This window comes from Schistocerca cancellata, chromosome 1 (assembly GCF_023864275.1).
Source record: "Schistocerca cancellata isolate TAMUIC-IGC-003103 chromosome 1, iqSchCanc2.1, whole genome shotgun sequence".
Lineage (NCBI taxonomy): Eukaryota > Metazoa > Arthropoda > Insecta > Orthoptera > Acrididae > Schistocerca > Schistocerca cancellata.
In genome coordinates, this window is record NC_064626.1 from 1,103,708,220 (window position 1) to 1,103,730,063 (window position 21,844).

Here is a 21,844-nt window from a genome sequence, read left to right on the forward strand (position 1 = left end):
GCCGTGCAGGTGAGCGCCACAATCAGGACTGCATACGACCGAGGCACACAGGGCCAACACCCGGCATCATGGTGTGGGGAGCGATCTCCTACACTGGCCGTACACCACTGGTGATCGTCGAGGGGACACTGAATAGTGCACGGTACATCCAAACCGTCATCGAACCCATCGTTCTACCGTTCCTAGACCGGCAAGGGAACTTGCTGTTCCAACAGGACAATGCACGTCCGCATGTATCCCGTGCCACCCAACGTGCTCTAGAAGGTGTAAGTCAACTACCCTGGCCAGCAAGATCTCCGGATCTGTTTCATGGGAGAATAGCAGCCTGCATTGCTGCGAAAGGTGGATATACACTGTACTAGTGCCGACATTGTGCATGCTCTGTTGCCTGTGTCTATGTGCCTGTGGTTCTGTCAGTGTGATCATGTGATGTATCTGACCCCAGGAATGTGTCAATAAAGTTTCCCCTTCCTGGGACAATGAATTCACGGTGTTCTTATTTCAATTTCCAGGAGTGTATATATATATATATATATATATATATATATATATATAAGTTCGAGGGGTTTTCTTTATGTTGGTATATATCGAATCGTAGCATTTATAGTGAATGGAGCTGTGGACGCTAGAAAATGGAGTGCCAAGTGGAAAAATCGTAACGTTTTCGACATATTCTTCTGTTTGAGTTCAATATAGGGCTTATAGCAGCGGACGCAGTCAGAAATATTTGCGCCATGTATGAGAATAGTGATATTGGACAGAGCACAGCAAGAAAATATTTTTTCTCGTTTTGAAAAGGATCGTTTTGACATTAGTGATTCTCCACGTTCAGGAAGCCCTTCATGGTTTGACGAAGATCACTTAGACACATTAATCCACAATGATGCACGTTAGAATACTCTAGAACTGGGAAATGTGATGAACTATGATCTTTCCACCATCGTGCATTCGTTTGCAATGTGGGAGGTTCAAAAATCTGGTGTACGCTACCGCACGCTCTAAGCCAAAATCTCAAAAATCAGCGAGTGGCTATATATTCATCTATGCTTGGTCGTCCTTAATTGACTCGTGAACAACACAGACAATTCCTATCTTGTATCGTTACTGGTGACGAGTAATGTTGTCCTTATACTAATACGGAAAAGAAGGGAGTGGTTGAGCCCAAACAAAGCAGTAACTCCCCGTAAAAAGACCTGCGTGCATCTACAAGAGATATTGTCGTGTGTCTGGTGGAACAGTAACGGTGTGGTTGTACTACGAATTGTTTGCCAACAACTGAGACGTCTTGCAGACGCAATCTACGAACGACGACCAGTAAGACCGCGTGAAGGGTGCTACTTCACGATAACGCCCGCCTGCATTCTACTAGACTGACAAAAAACACAATACAGGCTTTGGGTTGGGAAGTTATTCGGCATCCATCTTATTCACTTGATCATGCGCCAGCAGATTTTCAGTTTCTCCGATCTCTATTAAACAACTATTAAGGGATTTCCTTTTCGGGTGAACATGCGCTCCGAATATGGCTCGACGAGTTCTTCGCTTCAAAACCACATGACTTCTCCGATCGCGGAATCGAAAAGTTGACCACAGCGTTGGCAGACTGTTGTAAAGTGAGGGAAAATATGTTATTGATAATAAAGTAGCCGTTGTGTGTATCCGTTGTGTTTATTAAACTCACGGAAAATCTCTACGGACTTATGCACCAACCCAATATTTGTGTGTGTGTGTGTGTGTGTGTGTGTGTGTGTGTGTGTGTGTGTATGTGTCAGAACAGCAAGTGAGTGAGCTGTCAAAAACATCCGCCAGTACTTACTCTGAACGAGGACGGAGCCATCAGCGGAGTCCACCCCAGTCATGACGGGGACTTTGTGGAAGCGACCTTCCTTCAGCACCAAAGCTGGATCCTCGACAATTATGGCCGTTGGCGAAGGTGGTTCTATCACCGGCACGAATGCCAGTGCGTTCAAACTCCGTAGCTCCTGTAACATCCAATCACTCTCTTCGGAACCCCAGGTCGTGGTAACAGAGCACATTGGTCGCTTTAGAACGATGTAAATAGTATAAAACCTGCACCATTTGGTCATGCGACCGTCAACCGCAAACGTAAATCATGGCAGTGAAGTGGTGTGTTGCGCCAGTTAGTTGTATGGAATCAGTGCAGTAAGGTGGATCGACTTGGTGGAATGACAGAACTGCAGAAAGCAGCTACCGTGTTTGGATGGTCCCACGCCCAAACGTGAATGCAGTTGCCCAGTTGTTTGTATTAACCTGAACTATCCAAATGTCTACAAGGGATTGTGTACCACTTGTGTAACCTGGCTTACGAACAGTGTTAGTAAAAAGATAATAACCGACAGAGACTGTATACGAGTGTCACACCTCGGCAACGACAGTCGGTTTCAAATCTTACAAGAATTTCTGCCCTCTGTGACTGTGAATCTATCTTTCCACCAGTTTTCAAGCGCAGTTTGCGAAGAAAACTACATGCAATGGAGTTTTGGTGGTCGGGTACCTCGCAAAATTGCTCATAGAGGTACATATACCTGTAAGTCTTCAGCAACCCGTACAACACAGAAACTGGACATCAATTCACTGGAGACGTCCAATGCGGTCCAACGAGTCACTATTTTGCCTTTCTTCAAATGAAACAAGTTGTCGAGTGTATTTATGGTCGAATTAGGCGATTAAGGTTCTGCGTGTGGAGAGTGTAGTTCAGGCTTTAGGTGGTTCTGTGTTGTTTTGGGGTGATTTTTGCACCATGTCGAGCTCCCAGTCATTCGTGAGTCAGGATGGTTATTGCAGCATTCTCGGTGACCAAGTGTTGCCCTTTGTCCTACGTCTTCATGATGAGCATGCTATACCTCCACCCATCTACCAAAATGACAAGAAGCTGTGAAACTATAATAACGATGTGTTACCTAAAATTTTTGTCCTTAGCGTTTATTATAAATATGGTGAACTTATCTTAGTCTGTAAATCTTTAGATACTATGCGTTAATTAGAAATGTGATACGTGATGTAACGTGTATAATTTTTTTTAAATTATTTATTCTGTGTGAGGTGCAATTGTTACTAGCAAGGCACCTAGAGTATGACAGGTGTGGGCATATGTAAAAGGCTCCCATAACATCAAGGTCCTATCCTATAATTGGTCATTGCGAATCAAAGTGTGCCCTCAATATTTCAGGAGCAATGGAAGCATTGTATGCGACAAAGAATCGACGGCTAAATATCTGCAACGAACTGTAAGGTTGTTTTATTTTCGTTCACGTTATAAACTTCGTGAGGCATTACTTAATGACAGCCACAGTGAATTTTATTTAAGAAATAAGTGTTGTATGTAAGAACTGTTGTTCCTGATCTTGCCACTAACCTCATTTATTGTCACCTACTTAATGTGAAATTCTTTTCCAGTTACTGAATTTCCGACTGTCGTTGATTATATACTCAAAAGAAAAATAATAAAAAATTATCATCGCCAGTAATTAACAATGAAGCCTCAATAAATGAACAGTGTTGTGCAAGAATATTCAGAGACAATGTCATTCCTGTTAATTGAATGCAGACAAAGTAGACTCGAGAAAAGAACTTAACGTAATTTTTAGCAATTTTAAATTAAAGAAAAGAATGAACTAAGTTCACATATTTCATCTCTGTAGCTGTTGTAATAATAGTATTGTGTACTGGCAGCGTTAATCTGTTGAAAGCAATAGTTGCTCATTTTGTGCAGCAAATTTTCGTAGTAATTGCAATCTGTTCAAAGTATGTAGCTTGCCATGTCCAGGAATGTGCTACAGATACGTAAACGTTAATCCAAGGTTACACTGATTACTGTCGTAACATGAATGAAGGCGTGTGACGAGGGCCTCCCGTCGGGTAGACCGCTCGCCTGGTGCAAGTCTTTCGATTTGACGCCACTTCGGCGACTTGCGTCTCGATGGGGATGAAATGACGATGATTAGGACAACACAACACCCAGTCCCTGAGTGGAGAAAATCTCCGACCCAGCCAGGAATAGAACCCGGGCCCTTACGATTGACAGTCCTTCGCGCTGACCACTCAGCTATCGGGGGCTGTAACAAAAGAGCTACCGCCAGTCAATCACTTTTTTAACAACGAGTTTCTGTATCTCATCCAATTTAACATAGCTGAGTTTTAACGACGTCAGGCGATTGCTTGCTTAGGCATTATTATTCCGTATGTGTTGTGTTGTCATGAGCGTGTGTCAATCTTCTGTTGCCAAACGTATACCCAAACAGTTACGTATTCATTGCTGTCCGCATTATTGATCAGACAGTGGTCAGACCATGCCCAATTGGGCTGACGACCGCCTTAATTCATTTGTGTATTATTTCAGTTAGATATGTTGTGGACCCTTTGTCATGTGGTGCCCCTTTCCGTTTTGTATGTTATGTAAGTAACGTCAGTGTTTTAAGTATTAAACAAAAATCCAAATAGGTAAAAAGTGCAGAACTAGAATAGTTTGCTCATTAGAGCAACTTGTGGTACACTTCTGTCCTCTAAGCGATCAAAATTTTCTTCACAGACGGTAGCCTTCTTCAATACCAAATTCATTGGGCATACGCGATCACGGTCATATCATTGATTAAAACCTCCGAGTAAGAGAGGAGATTACAAGGCAAGCATGCATACGTTCCTTGTTTGACGAATGCTCAGGCATCCTAACACATATCAACTGGCCGGGTCTTAAACTGAAACTGTTAGCAATACCTTGTGAAATGTGTCAATCAACAGCCCAGCAGACTGGTTGCTCTAGGGGATCTAATTATCAATTAAATATCTTCAACTGGATATGGCACATCTGAAGGCTCGTGGACTATCTTCCTTGCCAAAGTGAGACCATCATGGAGGGTAGAGCAGGTGTTACAAGGTATTATCGTGATGTCTCCTGAGGGTGATTAATTTTTTGTCCTCGTTCAAGGAAAATCCTATAACAAATGGGTCTGGAAACGACCAAATAGAATTAATAAATCGTTTCTCTTCTATGAAACATAGTTTTGTGTGCATCATCTAGCACGACATCAATCTCCCAAACGGTCGCTGTCTGTAACATCCTTTCACTGCCATACTGCAGAAGCATGTAGTGAGGAAATTGCAGCCACAGTTTTTCTCGGACAACACATTCATAATGGTGAGTCGTCAAGGATCTTATAATGGTTCTCTACTTCACAAGATTCAAGAAAGGCAGACTGTTATTCGTTCCATAAACAAGTGGGAAGTTTCCATAAGTGAACGCGGCTTTAAGCGGGCAAGTAAGATCCAGAATTATGTCGTTGACTGTCGGGGTAAACTAAATATAGGAGATTTAGGATAACGTAACATTACGTGCATGTGGTGGAGTTATTCATCCACCTAGAACTGGTAGGATGTGAAGCTGCATGTGCGACTGAATGCTAGCTGGCAGGCCGAGGGCGCAAAGCGACTGGTACGGCTCTGCCCGACCACGTACAAAGGCGAACAGCGCTTGGCAGGGCCGAAAATGGGTAAAACCCAGCGCAGGATATTTGGATGACAGTTGCTTAGCTGAAGAACAGACAATGCAGCAAAAATGACGGAGTGTAAGACAGTCCGAAAAATAGCTACTTACGGCTCTTCGAAAATCTGTAATAAATCACAGTTAAATAATACAGCAAATTTAAATATGAAGAAAATGAGGTGCATCAAAGAAATAATAAGAACTTCAGTAATTTTAAACTACGGAAATTAATGTTTTACAGTAACGATGTACACTGAAGCGCCAAAGAAACTGGCATAGGCATGCGGATTCAAATACAGGGATATGTAAACAGGCAGAATACGACGATGCTGTCGGCAATGCCTACGTACTGCAAAAAGTGTATGGCGCAGTTGTTAGATCGGTTACTGCTGCTACAACGCCAGGTTGTCAAAATTTAAGTGAGGTTGAACGTGGTGTTATAGTCGGCGCACGAGCGATGGGTCACAGCATCTCCGAGGTAGCAATCAAGTGGAGATTTTCCCGTGCGGTCATTTCACGACTGCACCGTGAACATCAGGAATCGGGTAAACCATTAAATCTCCGACATCGCTGTGGTCGGAAAAAGATCCTGCAAGAACAGGACCAATGACAAGTGAAGAGAATCGTTCAGCGTAACTGCAAATTGCTGCAGATTTCAATGCTGGGCCATCAGCAAGCGTCAACGTGCGAACTATTCAGCGAAACATCATCGATATGGGCTTTAGGAGCCGAAGGCCCACTCGTGTGCCCTTGAAGACTGCACGACACAGAGTTTTACGCCTCGCCTGGGCCCGTAAACACAGTCATTGGACTGTTGATGACTGGAAACATGTTGCCTGCTGGGACGAGTCTCGTTTCAAATTGTATCGAGCGGGATGGACGTGTACTGGTATAGAGACAACCTCATGAATCCATGGACCCTGCGTATCAGCAGGGGACTGTTCAAGCTGGTGGAGACTCTGTAATGGTGTGAGGCGTGCGCAGTCGCAGTGATATGGGACCCCTGATACGTCTAGATACGATTATGACGACAGGTGACACGTACGTAAACGTCCTGTCTGATCGCCTGCGTCTGTTCATTATCCATTGTGCATTCCGACGGACTTGGGCAATTCCAGCAGGGCAATGCGACACCATACACGTCCAGAATGGCTGCAGAGTAGCAAAACTCTGAGTTTAAACACTTCCGCTGGCCACCAAACTCCCCAGACAGGAACATTATTGAGCATATCTGGGAGGCCTTGCAATGTGCTGTTCAGAAGAGGTCACCACCCCCTCGTACTCTGACACATTAATGGACAGCCCTACAGGATCAATGTTGCCAGTAAGCTCCAGCACTACCTCAGACATTAGTCGGGTCCATGCCACGTCGTATTGCGGCACTTCTGCGTGCTCGCGGGGGCCCTACACGATATTAGGCTGACGTAACAGTTTCTTTGGCTCTTCAGTGTATAATAAATCACAGTTAAATAATAGAGCAAATTTAAATATATCGGCAATCTCAGGAAAATGAGGTGCATCAAAGAAACAATAATAGAGCATTAGCTTGAAAAACTTGGAAATTAATGTTTTACAGTAAGTATATATTTTCACATTGAACCTTAAAATTAAGAACTTTTAAATGTTTCATGCGATTTCAACAAATGATACCTCAGAGGATAGCATTGCACTACAGCTATCATCCCTGAAAGCTACAGCCGGCCGAAGTGGCCGCGCGGTTCTGGCGCTGCAGTCTGGAACCGCGAGACCGCTACGGTCGCAGGTTCGAATCCTGCCTCGGGCATGGATGTGCGTGATGTCCTTAGGTTAGTTAGGTTTAACTAGTTCTAAGTTCTAGGGGACTAATGACCTCAGCAGTTGAGTCCCATAGTGCTCAGAGCCAGCCTGAAAGCTACAAATATGCACCTATTTCATTCATTGATTTATTACATTTTATATCTTTTTCAAAATGCAAACATTTGTAAGAACATCATATCCTCCACAACAACACAGTAAGTGAATGCAGTATGAATGCTTCATACCTTCTCATATTTGTTTAATTATTTAAGGACTACGTTATTATGTTTGCCAACAGTTTTATTTATACATGATGACAATCGATACTGCAAAGCCATGGTAGTTTAATAAGTGTGACATATGTTGGCTGACACTACCATCGAAAAGAGTGTCAAAAACGCTTCTGTCAAGCTAACATAAATATTTGTTTAAACAATATTTAACGACATTTTACTGTAATTTAACCTGAGCACTTTTGTACAAAATTACTAGCTTCTTCACTTATGAGAAAATTATTGTTTGTATTTATTGTAAATGGTCTGAGTGTGACAGAATCTTTATAACATTGTTTATTTAAATATTGTTATGATGTATTAGCTCAGCGTGGAAAGTGGTCACGTTGAGTCGAATCATGTCTGTAGGACATGGAAACGATGTATTTTTGGTGGAGATGGTCTTCAGCCAATGAGAGTGGGACAGTGGCGGAACACTGCTGGAGTCAAGTGGAGTGAGAGACTTTTGATTGGTGTGCTCAAGGAACGATCCTGTTTTTCTGTTGTTTCTATGTTAAATGTCTTGTTTGATCCTCCCATTTTTATCCTTCCCCAAGATATTTGAATTTTTTCATTCTGTTACCCTTTCCGTATTTTGTTTACGTGGCTTGGTTACTGTTATTCTTTCTTTTCATGTATTTCGTTTTCTCATATGATATCTGTAGACCTATTTTGGCAGAGGCTTCATGTAAGTATTTCAGTGCTTCTTGTGCTGTTTGTCTATTGTTGCTGAGTATTGCCAAGTCATCTGCAAACGCCAGGCATTTAGGTCGTGTTGTTTGCACATGTTCTTCCTAAATGAATTCCTTTTACTTTTTCTCCCAATTATTTGATAATTTTGTTGAGACCATATTGAATGAAAGGGCCGAGAGACCATCTCCTTGTCTGATCCCCTGTATGTATCTCGATAGGGTCTGAGATTTCTCCCATAAACTTTATTTTGGGTGTGGTCTCTGTAAATGTCTGTTGTATGAGTGTCCTAGTTTCTTCTAGTGTGTCAAAAAGAGTCTGCCTGGCTATTGAGTCGTAGACCTTCTTAAAGTCCACGAGAGTGACTACAGTGTCATTCGACCGTCTGACTTTCAGGAGCGTTCGCAGGTTCCAAATCTGTTCAACACAGGACCTTCCTTTTCTGAAACCATCCTGGTATTCACCTATCTTTGTAGCAGCTCGTGGTTCTAGTCTGTTGAGTAATGCCTTGGAGAGAATTTTGTAGATGACCGATAATAATGAGATACCTCTGTAGTTGTTAGGATTTGTCTTGTCGCCGTTTTAGCGGAGTGGGTGAATCAAACCACATTTCCAGTCCTGTGGAATTTTCTCTGTATTCCTTATTTCTGTGAGAATTTTATGGATTTTCTTCGTGATGGTTTCGTCTTTGAGTCTCCAGATCTGAGATAATGCCTCGTTCTCCCGAGGCTCCGTTGTTTTTTAGTTTTTTTATAATCTCCTCTACATCTATTATTCTAGGCGGTTTTGTATCTTTCTTTCGTACTTTCTTTGTGAAGTGCAGTTTTTCTTTTTGTTTCTCGCAGTTGAGAATTTTATCAAAACAGTGTTTTACAATTCTGTAGTTTTACTTTAATATTTGTTTCCAGAGATTCGTCGGTCCTTTCGAAGCAGGTATTTGGAGTTTGATAACCCTTTATGTTTTCCCTGAATAATCTGTAGAAAATTCTCGTGTTATTTCTCTATATATCTCTACATTTCTCTGCCTCGTGATGACTGGGTGTTGTGTGATGTCCTTAGGTTGGTTAGGTTTAAGTAGTTCTAAGTTCTAGGGGACTGATGACCATAGATGTTAAGTCCCATAGTGCTCAGAGCCATATCTCTACATAGTTCTCTCTCTCTCTTTCTCTCTCTCTCCCTCTCTCTCTCTCTCTCTCTCTAGCCGTTCTCGGAAACGAGAATCTCAACGATTTTTGTCTCTTTTTGATCTAGATACTGGCAAGGAATCGGCTCCTGGAATTCCAAGACTGTGTCGAAATATCTACAGTAGTTCTTCAGACTGGACTAGCCACTCAAAAGTACGCGAACAGCGTACGTCAGTTTATATATGTAGATATACAAGATTTAATAAAATATTTTATTTACTTACTAAAACGTGACCACATCTTAAAATTTATGTTTTCATGTATTAATGTTCGTCTATTATGCTTTTGACGTATGATAAATGCAATGTATGTTCTAACCGCAAAAAGACATTTTTATGTGATATGACAACAATTTAATAATTTTCAAATATTTTTACTTGAACTACGAAACCTTGCTTCTTGCCAAATTTCATGATTCTACGTCAACTGGAAGTACCCTATTGGTTTTGATAACGAGTTTGCAAGTATCAAAATAATGACATAAATGGCCAAATCTGTTGATTGCATTGACTTAGAAGTTTAAATTTCATACACCACCAAGAGAGCATATACTTTAGTATCGGATATGAATTTGAACTTGATACACCAATCTGTTCATGAGAAAAAAGGATCGTAGCTAACGGACAGAAAAGCAGACTGGCGGATAATCAATAACAAAGGCGCTATATCTATGTGCAGCACTCGCTCCTGGACACCAGATGACGGATAAATTCCCAAACACATCGTCTGAGCAATAAAGTCATTCCTTGCCTGATGTTTGACTTTTATTACTGTGGTCCAGTCAACCTGAATGCAGAACTACTGATTGTTTTAATTTCAGGTTTGACATCGTGTTATACAACTGTAAATTTTCGAATTTTTTTCCTTTGTTGTACTGAGGACATTGCTTCTTGCCAGTTTTCACTGATTCGAGGTCAACTGGAAGCACCCTAAGGTTTTGACGAGTGAGTTTTCGAGCATCAAAATATGTGATATAAATGGCCGTATCTTGACTTAGTAGCTTAAAATTTTTGCACTACCAAGGGACTATCGATCTTGATATGTTACATGAATTAGAACTCGATCATTTTATCCTTTCCTGACAGTCAGACATACAGGTAGAAAGACAGACAATAAACCGATCTTATACGGGTTCCGTTTTTACAGCCAAACACACGGAACACTAAAAATGCTAGTAATCTCAACTACCGATCTTTCGAAACCACAAATAAAAATCGCTCTGCACTGCTGGCTTCGACATTTATTATTTGTGTTTTAATTCTGGGCTTGAATGGGAAACCAGTCATATTCATCTACTTGCGTGAGGGCAATCCCATAAAAGCCACGACTTTGCTGGCTGTAATACTAGACCAATAATCCTTAATTCGACGCATGGATTCCATCTTAGTGTAGCCCATATCCTTGTTTTGTAGGTTATAGCTCCATGTTGCACTAGCAAGACAATAGTACTAAAAGTTAAATTAGTATAAATATTCACCTTCGAGAGCCCCCGCCGTAGCAAGAATTGTGTTAAGAATAATTTTTCGGAGTTCTGGTACTGATAACAGGAACAGAAAGATGAATGAAGCACTCACAATGTCGGAAAGGCCGCGCGAGTCATTCGCGGTGAGCTCCAACGCGTCGGCCGCCTTGAGAAACTGCGTCAGCTCCTGCAGGTCGTCCGTCTCGAAGCCCATGGAAGCGGCCAAGCGGAAGGCCTTCTCTCGTGGGTTCCTCTCCAGCCCCCAGGGAGCTATGGCCTCGCCGCTCTGGATGATAACTTGCTGGAACAGCCCTGTGTGAGAACCACAGGTCGTAGACAGGTGTTGCTGCGGTCGCATTGATGTCAGAAACTTGTTGAAGCTCAGATATGCTTTGAAACAAAAGACGATTTGATTATTTTCAGTACGTTATCATTCCTGCTGTATTTTAGAAACGGCATTTTCCGCCTGACTTGTTAGTAAAGATACACCGGTCAGCCAGACCATTATGACCACCTACCCATTTGCCAGTAAGTCCACCTTTGGCACGGATAACAGCGGTGAAGCGAAGTCACATGGAAACAATGAGGCCTCGCTGGAGGGAGCTGGCACCACGTGTTCACATGCAAGTCTCCTCATCCTAGTAAATTCCTGGAAGAGGGGCGATGAGCTCTGAAGCCACGTTCATTCACATCCAAATGTGTTCGATCGGGTTCGGATCAGGCCAATTTGGGGGGTGGGGGCGGGTGGCACATCTATTGGAACTCGCCGCTGTGTTCCTCTAACCACTCCATCACATTCCTAATATTGTGGCATGACGCGTTATCTTGCTGAAAAATGCCACTGCCATTGGGAAGCACGATAGTCATGAAGGGGTGATCTGCAACCAGTACGATGCTCCTTGGCCGTCATGGTGGCCCTGCACCAGCTCCATTGGACCCATGGATGGCCATTTGAATGTTTTCCAGAGTATAATGGAGCCGCCGCCAGCCTGTCTCCGTCCAACAGTACAGGTGTCAAGGAGCTGTTTGCCTGGAAGACGAGGTACTCGCGCAATCCCTTCTGCGTGTTGAAGAAGATATAGGGATTCATTCGACCATGCAACGCTTTGCCACTGCGTCAACGTCCAATGCCAATTTCAGTCGTATTTGCTATGTTGTGATGTTAACATTGGCAGGCACATGCTTGAGTCGTCGGCTGTGGAGGATCCTCGTGTAGGGCGTTCGGTGTGGTGTACGTTCACCCATTTGTACTTTGGACAGCATTGAAGTCTGATGTTAGTTCTGCTACAGTTCGCCACCTGTCCTGTTTGCAGTGTGTCCAGCCTACGACGTCCGACGTACGTAATGAATAGTGGCTGCCTGACCCCACGACGTCTGGACGTGGTATCGCCTTGCTTTCGCCACGTGTTGAAGACGCTCATCACAGCACTCCCAGAATACCCTAAAAGTCTTGCAGTTTCCGAATAGCTCGTGCCAAGCCGCCGGGCCATCACAACCTGCCCTCGTTCAGACTCAGATAGAACGCGCGCCTTCCCCAATCTACACACACAGACAACACGCTCGCTGATACTACTCTCCTGGAAATGGAAAAAAGAACACATTGACACCGGTGTGTCAGACCCACCATATTTGCTCCGGACACTGCGAGAGGGCTGTACAAGCAATGATCACACGCACGGCACAGCGGACACACCAGGAACCGCGGTGTTGGCCGTCGAATGGCGCTAGCTGCGCAGCATTTGTGCACCGCCGCCGTCAGTGTCAGCCAGTTTGCCGTGGCATACGGAGCTCCATCGCAGTCTTTAACACTGGTAGCATGCCGCGACAGCGTGGACGTGAACCGTATGTGCAGTTGGCGGACTTTGAGCGAGGGCGTATAGTGGGCATGCGGGAGGCCGGGTGGACGCACGCCGAATTGCTCAACACGTGGGGCGTGAGGTCTCCACAGTACATCGATGTTGTCGCCAGTGGTCGGCGGAAGGTGCACGTGCCCGTCGACCTGGGACCGGACCGCAGCGACGCACGGATGCACGCCAAGACCGTAGGATCCTACACAGTGCCGTAGGGGGCCGCACCGCCACTTCCCATCAAATTAGGGACACTGTTGCTCCTGGGGCATCGGCGAGGACCATTCGCAACCGTCTCCATGAAGCTGGGCTACGGTCCCGTACACCGTTAGGCCGTTTTCCGCTCACGCCCCAACATCGTGCTGCCCGCTTCCAGTGGTGTCGCGACAGGCGTGAATGGAGGGACGAATGGAGACGTGTCGTCTTCACCGATGAGAGTCGCTTCTGCCTTGGTGCCAATGATGGTCGTATGCGTGTCTGGCGCCGTGCAGGTGAGCGCCACAATCAGGACTGCATACGACCGAGGCACACAGGGCCAACACCCGGCATCATTGTGTGGGGAGCGATCTCCTACACTGGCCGTACACCACTGGTGATCGTCGAGGGGACACTGAATAGTGCACGGTACATCCAAACCGTCATCGAACCCATCGTTCTACCATTCCTAGACCGGCAAGGGAACTTGCTGTTCCAACAGGACAACGCACGTCCGCATGTATCCCGTGCCACCCAACGTGCTCTAGAAGGTGTAAGTCAACTACCCTGCCCAGCAAGATCTCCGGATCTGTCCCCCATTGAGCATGTTTGGGACTGGATGAAGCGTCGTCTCACGAGGTCTGCACGTCCAGCACGAACGCTGGTCCAACTGAGGCGCCAGGTGGAAATGGCATGGCAAGCCGTTCCACAGGACTACATCCAGCATCTCTACGATCGTCTCCATGGGAGAATAGCAGCCTGCATTGCTGCGAAAGGTGGATATACACTGTACTAGTGCCGTCATTGTGCATTCTCTGTTGCCTGTGTCTATGTGCCTGTGGTTCTGTCAGTGTGATCATGTGATGTATCTGACCCCAGGAATGTGTCAATTAAGTTTCCCCTTCCTGGGACAATGAATTCACGGTGTTCTTATTTCAATTTCCAGGAGTGTATATGCACCGTGCGTGTGTCTGACTAGCAGTCATTCCTCGCCACGTGACGCTGCTATTGACTGGAGGGGCTTATGTCGATAGTAGGTCGGTGGTCGCAATAGTATGGTTGATCAGTGTATCTATTTACGATCGTGATTTCGACTGTTGTGTCAGTCTTAAGCAATATCTGTAACAACACTGTAAGCGCCATTTTAATCCACCAACAACTTATACGAACAATCTTTGACGAGGTAATTTTAAGCGGATGTAAGACCTTCCCCGTGGGTATCACAACGATGTCAGAGATGGAGTCAGGTTATCGATCATTATATGTAACATGAAAGAAAACACACGACACTTGTGAAATATTCTAGAATATTTATTACTTAAGTAACCAGTTACTGGCTGTTAGACCATCATCAGGTTGAACGACAAATACGCGTGAATGTGGATTTTTTGAGATCAATGACTTTAAACCAGGTGCATTCAAAGAGACTCTCAATTGCCTGTCAATTGTGACTTTTTTTAACGTGATGTATATGACCAAAGCGAGAAGAATTATTTTGATAAAAATCTGAAGACTGTTCAGCTTGGACAAATACATGAAACGCTGAGTTTAACTAAGAACACGACAAATGACAAAATTGTTCAGAGAAGAAAAATAAACCGGGCAAAACACAGTAAACATAAGTGACATTTTTCAAGGGTATGACTCAACAACGTAGATTATCTTAAACAAGTTGATATTATAAACAAGTACGATAATATTAAGACAAGTGACACACTTGATATGCTTAACTGTTAATGAACCATTTGTAATTGTTATGTAAATAATAGAGCAAATGAAACCCCAGTAACTGAAATAACGCGAAATAGAGCGCGCATAGGTAGCAGTGGTAATTTAAAAAGTAGTCTGTATGGGTTTATTTGTGGAGTCTGCTTTTAGAAGTGATGAATAAGTGATATATGTCTAATGACTCAGTACCAAGTTTGGGAAAATAATATATTTTTATCAGTTTCCATTATTTTCAAAATGGTTCATCTTCCTCTCTTAGTGGATGTCGAATAGGACTTCATGTTGCACCTTGTAGCTGTGGCCTTCATAAAACAGGTGGTCGTTCTTCTCTGAACAATAGTTATAATTTGTGATGTATTTGATGAAGTCAGTGTGCCACATATTTTACCCAAGCTAACAAGTTTCTTCTTCATATTTTACCATAATACTTCTTCCCGCTTAATCTTATACCGAACATTAATAATTTCCATCTTTGACAGCCAGTTTAGAAACTCTTTAGATGCACCTAGTTTAAAACCTTTAATCACACAAAATGCACAGCTACAAATATTTTTGAACTTAATGATGATCTAACAGCCGAAAACTGGTTCGTTAAATAATAAATATTCTAGAATTTAAACAATAAACAAGTGTCATGCGCTTTTCATTCATGACATATTATATGTTCTACCAACGTACAGTCAATCAATGCAATTACTTTTATTGTTACTATTTAACGTGTACTAAGACTATGGAACAACGTGTCATTTATAAAACATAAAAATAAATGATAAAACGAACGTCTGAAAATATTAACATATTACTATAAATTACAGCAAATGAAAATTTAGAAAGATGTTAATATCGCAGTTTCATAAAGGATCTGTGTTCAGGAAAGTTAACCACAAATGGCACTTGAAGCGATCCTTCGGAATCTTTTTCCATTCCCTCGACATCTTCGCACTGGGGATTCATTGCTCCATTACGACAATTACATTCTGGACTGTATATGATTTCCCATTTGTGAAGGGAAGCTTTGCATATTTCGTGCCTGCTTCTGATGCGCTTGTGGTGGCATCAGACTTGTCTCGGTAGCTAGCTAGTTAGTCAGTTACATGTTCATAGATTTTTGAATGATTATTTTATCAGAGTTACTTGGACCGAATCATTTTACAGGATATGTATACATGATTAGTATTAACATTAATGAACACATTGCAGAAGACTTTGTAGTCAGGGCAACCGCACAATAGATGTATCATTTTGAAGATAAAACCGCCTCGGTTGTGCTTTATTTATAAGTAAGGTCGGTTTAGCAGCATTTTAGCTGTATCATTTTCGCTGCATCATCATCTTGCCTTTCATGGGTTTTTGTCTGTTACTTTATACAGATTGGACCTGATGATGAAGCTAAAACGCTGCGAAACCAGTCACGTTTATAAGTAAGTTACTTACAACTGAAGCTGTTTTATCTTCGAAATGAATATATTATTTTTTGTTCTACTGATGCCACTATGTTTAAAAAGAGCTGTTTGTTCGTGTTACGGGTACCAGTTTTCAAACAAAAATTCATACATAGAAAAGAAGGAATTGTCCAGAAGAAATGATCAACAATTTTTGATGTTGCATATTGAGCTCCTTTCTGAGCCATTCAAATGGTTCAAATGGCTCTGAGCACTATGGGACTTAACATCTATGGTCATCAGTCCCCTAGAACTTAGAACTACTTAAACCTAACTAACCTAAGAACAGCACACAACACCCAGTCATCATGAGGCAGAGAAAATCCCTGATCCCGCCGGGAATCGAACCCGGGAACCCGGGCGTGGGAAGCGAGAACGCTACCGCACGACCACGAGATGCGGGCTTCTGAGCCATTGACAGCTTTAATAATGGGTAATAAAAGTTATCTTTTCCTCTAGTGTTGTAGGTATGAACATCTCTGTTTTTCACAAATTGTGAGGATTATTGGTGACGAATTTCATTGGCGAATTTATGTATTGTGACAGCGAAGTCACAGTGCCCAACTTCATGACCACTGCTGATAAACATCACATATTATTTTTACTGTTCGTTTTTGTGCATTCATTACTTTGTTTCGAAATGGTGAGTTGCCACAGAAAGTTATTTCATAAGACATTATTGAATGGGAATGTGCATAACATTTCAGGATGTTCGTTTATTTCCAAGACTAGCAATTACACTAAGAGCAAAAGTAGCTGAACTTAATTATTTAGAAGAACAGTAATAAGCTTATTCCAATTTAGGTTTTCATCAACATGTACATTCTGTAATTTGGACCAGTTTGACTTCGGAGGCCTTCTCCGCCAAACGGTCAGTTCCGTAGCGCTCTTGCAAATTGCAAGGACTAGGTTGGTGTGAGATGCCATAAAGGCTCTCTAGAGTTAGTGTTGTTACCAGCATCACATGGTCGTCGGGACCTTTAGGCGCAGTCCATAAATGTGGAAGATCAGGAAGAATTTTGTTGACTGGCGAGTTTCTGGAACTTCAGCAATGTCATATCTTCTTCCATTCTCGATCCACTGCCTGTTGTCGTCTAAGACCTTCTGATACTGTATGAGGTAAGATATGAAAGCCGGGAACTGACGTTGATTTTAACGTACCAGTGACATTTCTCATTGTGTATCTACACATGAAGTTTGTTGACTGACTGCTTTTTGCCCAAACAGAAGAGCAGTACATGAGATGTTATACATTTTAATGGTAATGAACGCTGTAAAATGCAGTAACGGAGCGGTAACAAGTATAGTGTAACCAGTTTGGAAGATTAACTGAGTTTTCCGTCGGTCCTTCTTAGGACACACTAATAACGCTAAAAAGGAAAACACTTTCTTGCATTCAACAAAATTATATTTATTTGGTCCCTAATAGGCTTTCGGCCTCTCCGACCATCTTCATTTGACAACTGAATGTTGCAAACACAGATAAACATGACGTGCGACTTACAGAGTTGTTATTTGTATAGAAGATACAAAAATGACAGTGTTCCCATAGTGAAACATTATATTTCTTGTCACTTAGAAATGATTACATAACTAAAAAAGGAGGTAAACAAAGTTTTTATGTGGAGATACATTTAACACCCGATGAGAAATGAGGGTTTGATCTAGTATTCGAAACGAAAACTTAATGTAACGAAGGGGTAAATGGAAATTGAGTCCGATCATTTAATACTAGGCTGGCACTCTGAGTAATGCGTTGGTTGATTTCCAGAATTTCCAGCAGAAAACCGATTTTAAATCTAAGTTTGGTATCAAACATTCTAGGCTCCTGTTGATAAAATTAAAGTTACGCAAATCCCACACAGTTCTAAAGCAATATCGTTCAATGCCAGTAACTTATTTTCAAATAATGCTACTGATGAATCTATAAACACATCAACATATCTTTCGCAAATCCAGAGTAAATCGTATAGAATTATATGACATAATCGACACAACTCAAATGAGTTTAAAACTGAGTTATTTCCAGTTTCAGAACGAGTATTATAGTCAGTCTGATGGCCTAGCTATGGGTTTGTAAGTAGCCTGTTTAAATGTCTGTATGTTGGCAGCGCATTGATAACTCTGACAGCGGTGTGCGCACTCTGTAAGAGACTCTGTGGCTGGCTGGACTTGCAGTTGGAAGTTAAAAGACAGCGGTGATGGCACCTGGAGGTGAACAGCCAGCAGTGATCGAAGTGGGTAGGGAGTAGTTAGCATTGATGGAGGTTATATGTATTAGCGAAAGCGGACGATCTGGACGTGTCCGACTTGGAGATTGAATATTATTCGTGATTATACAAATTTTGGAACTGGATGTCACGGACGATTATATATTTTTTTGTACTGGATGTCACATTATTAAGGTAAAAATACATTATTTGCTCTGCAACAAAATCTTTCCTTTGCTAACCACATGCCTATTAGTAGTTAAAGCTTTCAGTAGTTACAATCTTTTATTTAGCTGGCTGTAATGGCGCTTGCTGTATTGCAGTAGCTCGTGTAGTGAAAATTTTTGTGGGGTAAGTGACTTATGAAAGGTATACGTTATTGTTAGGTTTTCTACTAATTCATGGCCATTCTTTTTTATTAATTATTTGAAGTCAGGTTATCATTTTTGAGCAGTCAGATTGAGTTGCGCTAGGATGTTGTGGGTCAGTGTTGGAACGATAAAATAGTAAAGAGACAGTATAGACAATGTCATTGAGCAATATAAGTAAAAATTTTATAAAGAAGTTTCTGGTTCACTTCTTAGTACCAAGCTATGCGAAATTTTCATGGACAATTTCGAACAAATTTTCCTACAGAAAGAAGCACTGGGCTGCAGAATCAAGTATTGGTTTAGATATGTCGATGACAGGGGCGGGCAAACGTTGCACGCGGCTCATGAGCGCACAGCGCTGCACGTGTGCTGCTCGCGTGCAGGCGTCGACCGGGGCTGTGGCGACAGCCGGCAGGTTGCGCAGTGTAGTGCCAGACTAAGCTGCGGACGTTGATGCGGAGCGAGCACTATGTAGTGAACGTTGTATTTCAAGAAACGGAGAAGTGGAGATTTGCTATCTTTTAAAAAGTAATGAGAGAATCATTTTTTCTTTGTGCAAAAACGTGAAAATTCGAAATGTTTAATATGTGGCAGTATTCTCGCTGTTAACGGAAGTTTAGTATTGAAGGCCATTATAATTAATTTCACAAGGACGAGTACAATTTATTGTCGGATTCTGAGCGGATGGGGAATTGACTGAGCTTAAGAAGAGCGATCTGACGATACCAGATGAATCTGTCGCACTTGGCCGGCCGGAGTTGCCGAGCGGTTCTAGGCACTACAGTCTGGAACCGCGCGACCGCTATGGTCGCAGGTTCGAATCCTGCCTCGGGCATGGATGTGTGTGATATCCTTAGGTTAGTTATGTTTAAGTAGTTCTAAGGTCTAGGGGACTGATGACCACAGCAGTTAAGTCCCATAGTGCTCAGAGCCATTTGAATTTGTCGTAGTTGCTGTTGTCACGAGAGATCTGCGAGTTTCTCTCGTCATGTCTCTCATCTAACTGATCTAACATTTTATGGAGCTCTGTTTTCAAGTTTTCAGGACGACAACAATAATAGCCCAGCGGTATGTGCAAGTTATAAGACTGCGCTTAATATAGCGAGAGCTGGAAAACCATTTGCTGAATTAATAAGTCTCGATTAAGAGCAAACATCAGTGATGAAAATTTACGTAACTGTTTGTGTTTGACTGTATGTAGAAATTTTGTTCCAGGTATTAAACGTATTGTAAACTCCACCTGTGATAATTAAATAAAACGTATCGTAGGTAATAGGTACTCTTTCAAACCATGATTTCTTTCAAGCACTCCTACTAACCTTATTCATTCACTCAATAAAGCTAGCTAGGAAACAAAACGCATTACACAGGAAGGAGCGGACAGAAGGTATGGTGGGGATGGGAGATAAGCGGGTGGCCAGCTTGCCCCTGTGTGCACGCGGAACACCTGTTAACTGCACGCATGCAAGTGCACCGCACATGTGCAGGATTCCTGCCCGCCCCTGGTCGATGATATACTGTGTTTGTGGACCGATACCACGTTAGTACAGTATTTCGCTGCTCATCGGAGCTGAATTCGAACCGGGACTTAATATGGAACGCAGTTCTACTCCATTCAATGAATTCCAGGCTGAAGACATGTCTGACGATGCCCAGGACAGCGGTGGGATACCAACCTGACTGTCTCCCGCCAAACGGACCGACACTCAGGAGTGAGTGTCAGGGTTACCATTTCTTTCCATAGTAAGATCCTTTTCCTTGTCAGCCATGTCACCCATAGATCACAGCCATACGTCGACGAAATTCTACGCCCTGTTTTGTTGCCCTTCATTGAAAGCCATCCTGGGCTTACATTTCATCCTGGTCTTACATTTCAGCAGGATAATGTCCGCCCACACAGAGCGAGATTTTCTATTACTTGTCTTTGTGCTTGCCAAACCATACATTCACCAGCAAGGTCGCCGGACCTGTCCCCAGTTGACAACGCTTGGAGAATTATGGGCTGGGCCATTCAAAGAGCGCGTCGCCTCAGTTGGACAGAATTTGGCACGGTATCCCAAAGCAGTACATAGAACAATTCTTATCAATTAATGCCAAGACGAGTAACTGCTTGCATAAGGGTCAGAGGTGAATCAACGCATTATTGGCTTGCTCAGTTTGTAAAGCTCTTTCTCTTGAATGAATCATGCAATTTTTCTGAAAGTGTAATCGTTTGTCTGTCTGTACATGTACATCACTGATCTACTGATTTGCGTCCCATTGAGATAGTTCCTTTGTGGTGATTTTTTTTTTTTGTCGTTAAGAGTATACAGGGTGAAAAGTGTTTAAACCGACAAACTCTGGGAGGTTGTAGAGGACATCAAAACAAATATTTTTCCCTAATGTCATTTTTTCCTGTGAGGAGTATTTAAACCGGTAGAGGAAGATTTCTCTGGCGGGAAATTAATTAAACCAACAAACACTTTTCCATTGTTTTATGACCAAGAGACAACACATTAACACAACCCAATTTCAATTACAGTAGATTTTCAAAAATGCCTCTATTGACACGGAAACAAAGGTTACACCGTCGGATCATGTTCTGTCTGACACGGTCAAAAACCCCAGGAATATCCTGAATTTTTCCTGCTGCTGCTTCTATCCGGGCAACCAGATCCTCTTCTGATGCAACAAGAGTTGCGTAAACAAGATTGCGCATCTCTTCCCACACAAAAAAGTTCAGAGGTGACATATCTGGGGATCGAGCAGGCCATGGAACAGGACCACCTCTGCCAGTCCACGTTTCTGGGAACCGTCGGTCCAGGAATCGACGCACACGACGACTGAAATGTGCCGGCGCCCCGTCATGTTGAAACCACATGCGTTGTCTTGTAGGGAGCGGGACGTCTTCCAGCAATTCTGGCAATGCTCTGGCGAGAAAATTGTAATAGTGCCTGCCATTAAATGGCCTAGGTAGCAGATACGGCCCAATTAAACAGTCTCCAACAACACCGACCCACACATTAACGAAGAACCGCACTTGATGAACGCTAGCAACTGTAGAATGTGGGTTATCCTCACTCCAAACAGGCGAATTGTGCATGTTGAAGACTCCATCACGCCCGAACATTGCTTCATCGGTAAACAACACAGAGGATGGAAATGTAGGATGCATTTCACACTGCTTC

General features: G+C 42.8%; 1 protein-coding gene across 1 annotated transcript in view; it reads right to left on the reverse strand.

The window, feature by feature from the left end:
* Nucleotides 1-4,062: 4,062 nt before the first annotated feature.
* Nucleotides 4,063-21,844, reverse strand: part of LOC126131110 (esterase B1-like) — a 50,105-nt gene continuing 32,323 nt past the window's right edge. Inside the window, exons 5-6 of the mRNA XM_049915171.1 lie at nucleotides 10,900-11,196; nucleotides 4,063-4,076 (exon numbers count right to left, since the gene is read on the reverse strand). Of these exons, the coding sequence (XP_049771128.1) occupies nucleotides 4,063-4,076; nucleotides 10,900-11,196 (311 nt within the window). The remainder of the gene's footprint in view (nucleotides 4,077-10,899; nucleotides 11,197-21,844) is intronic.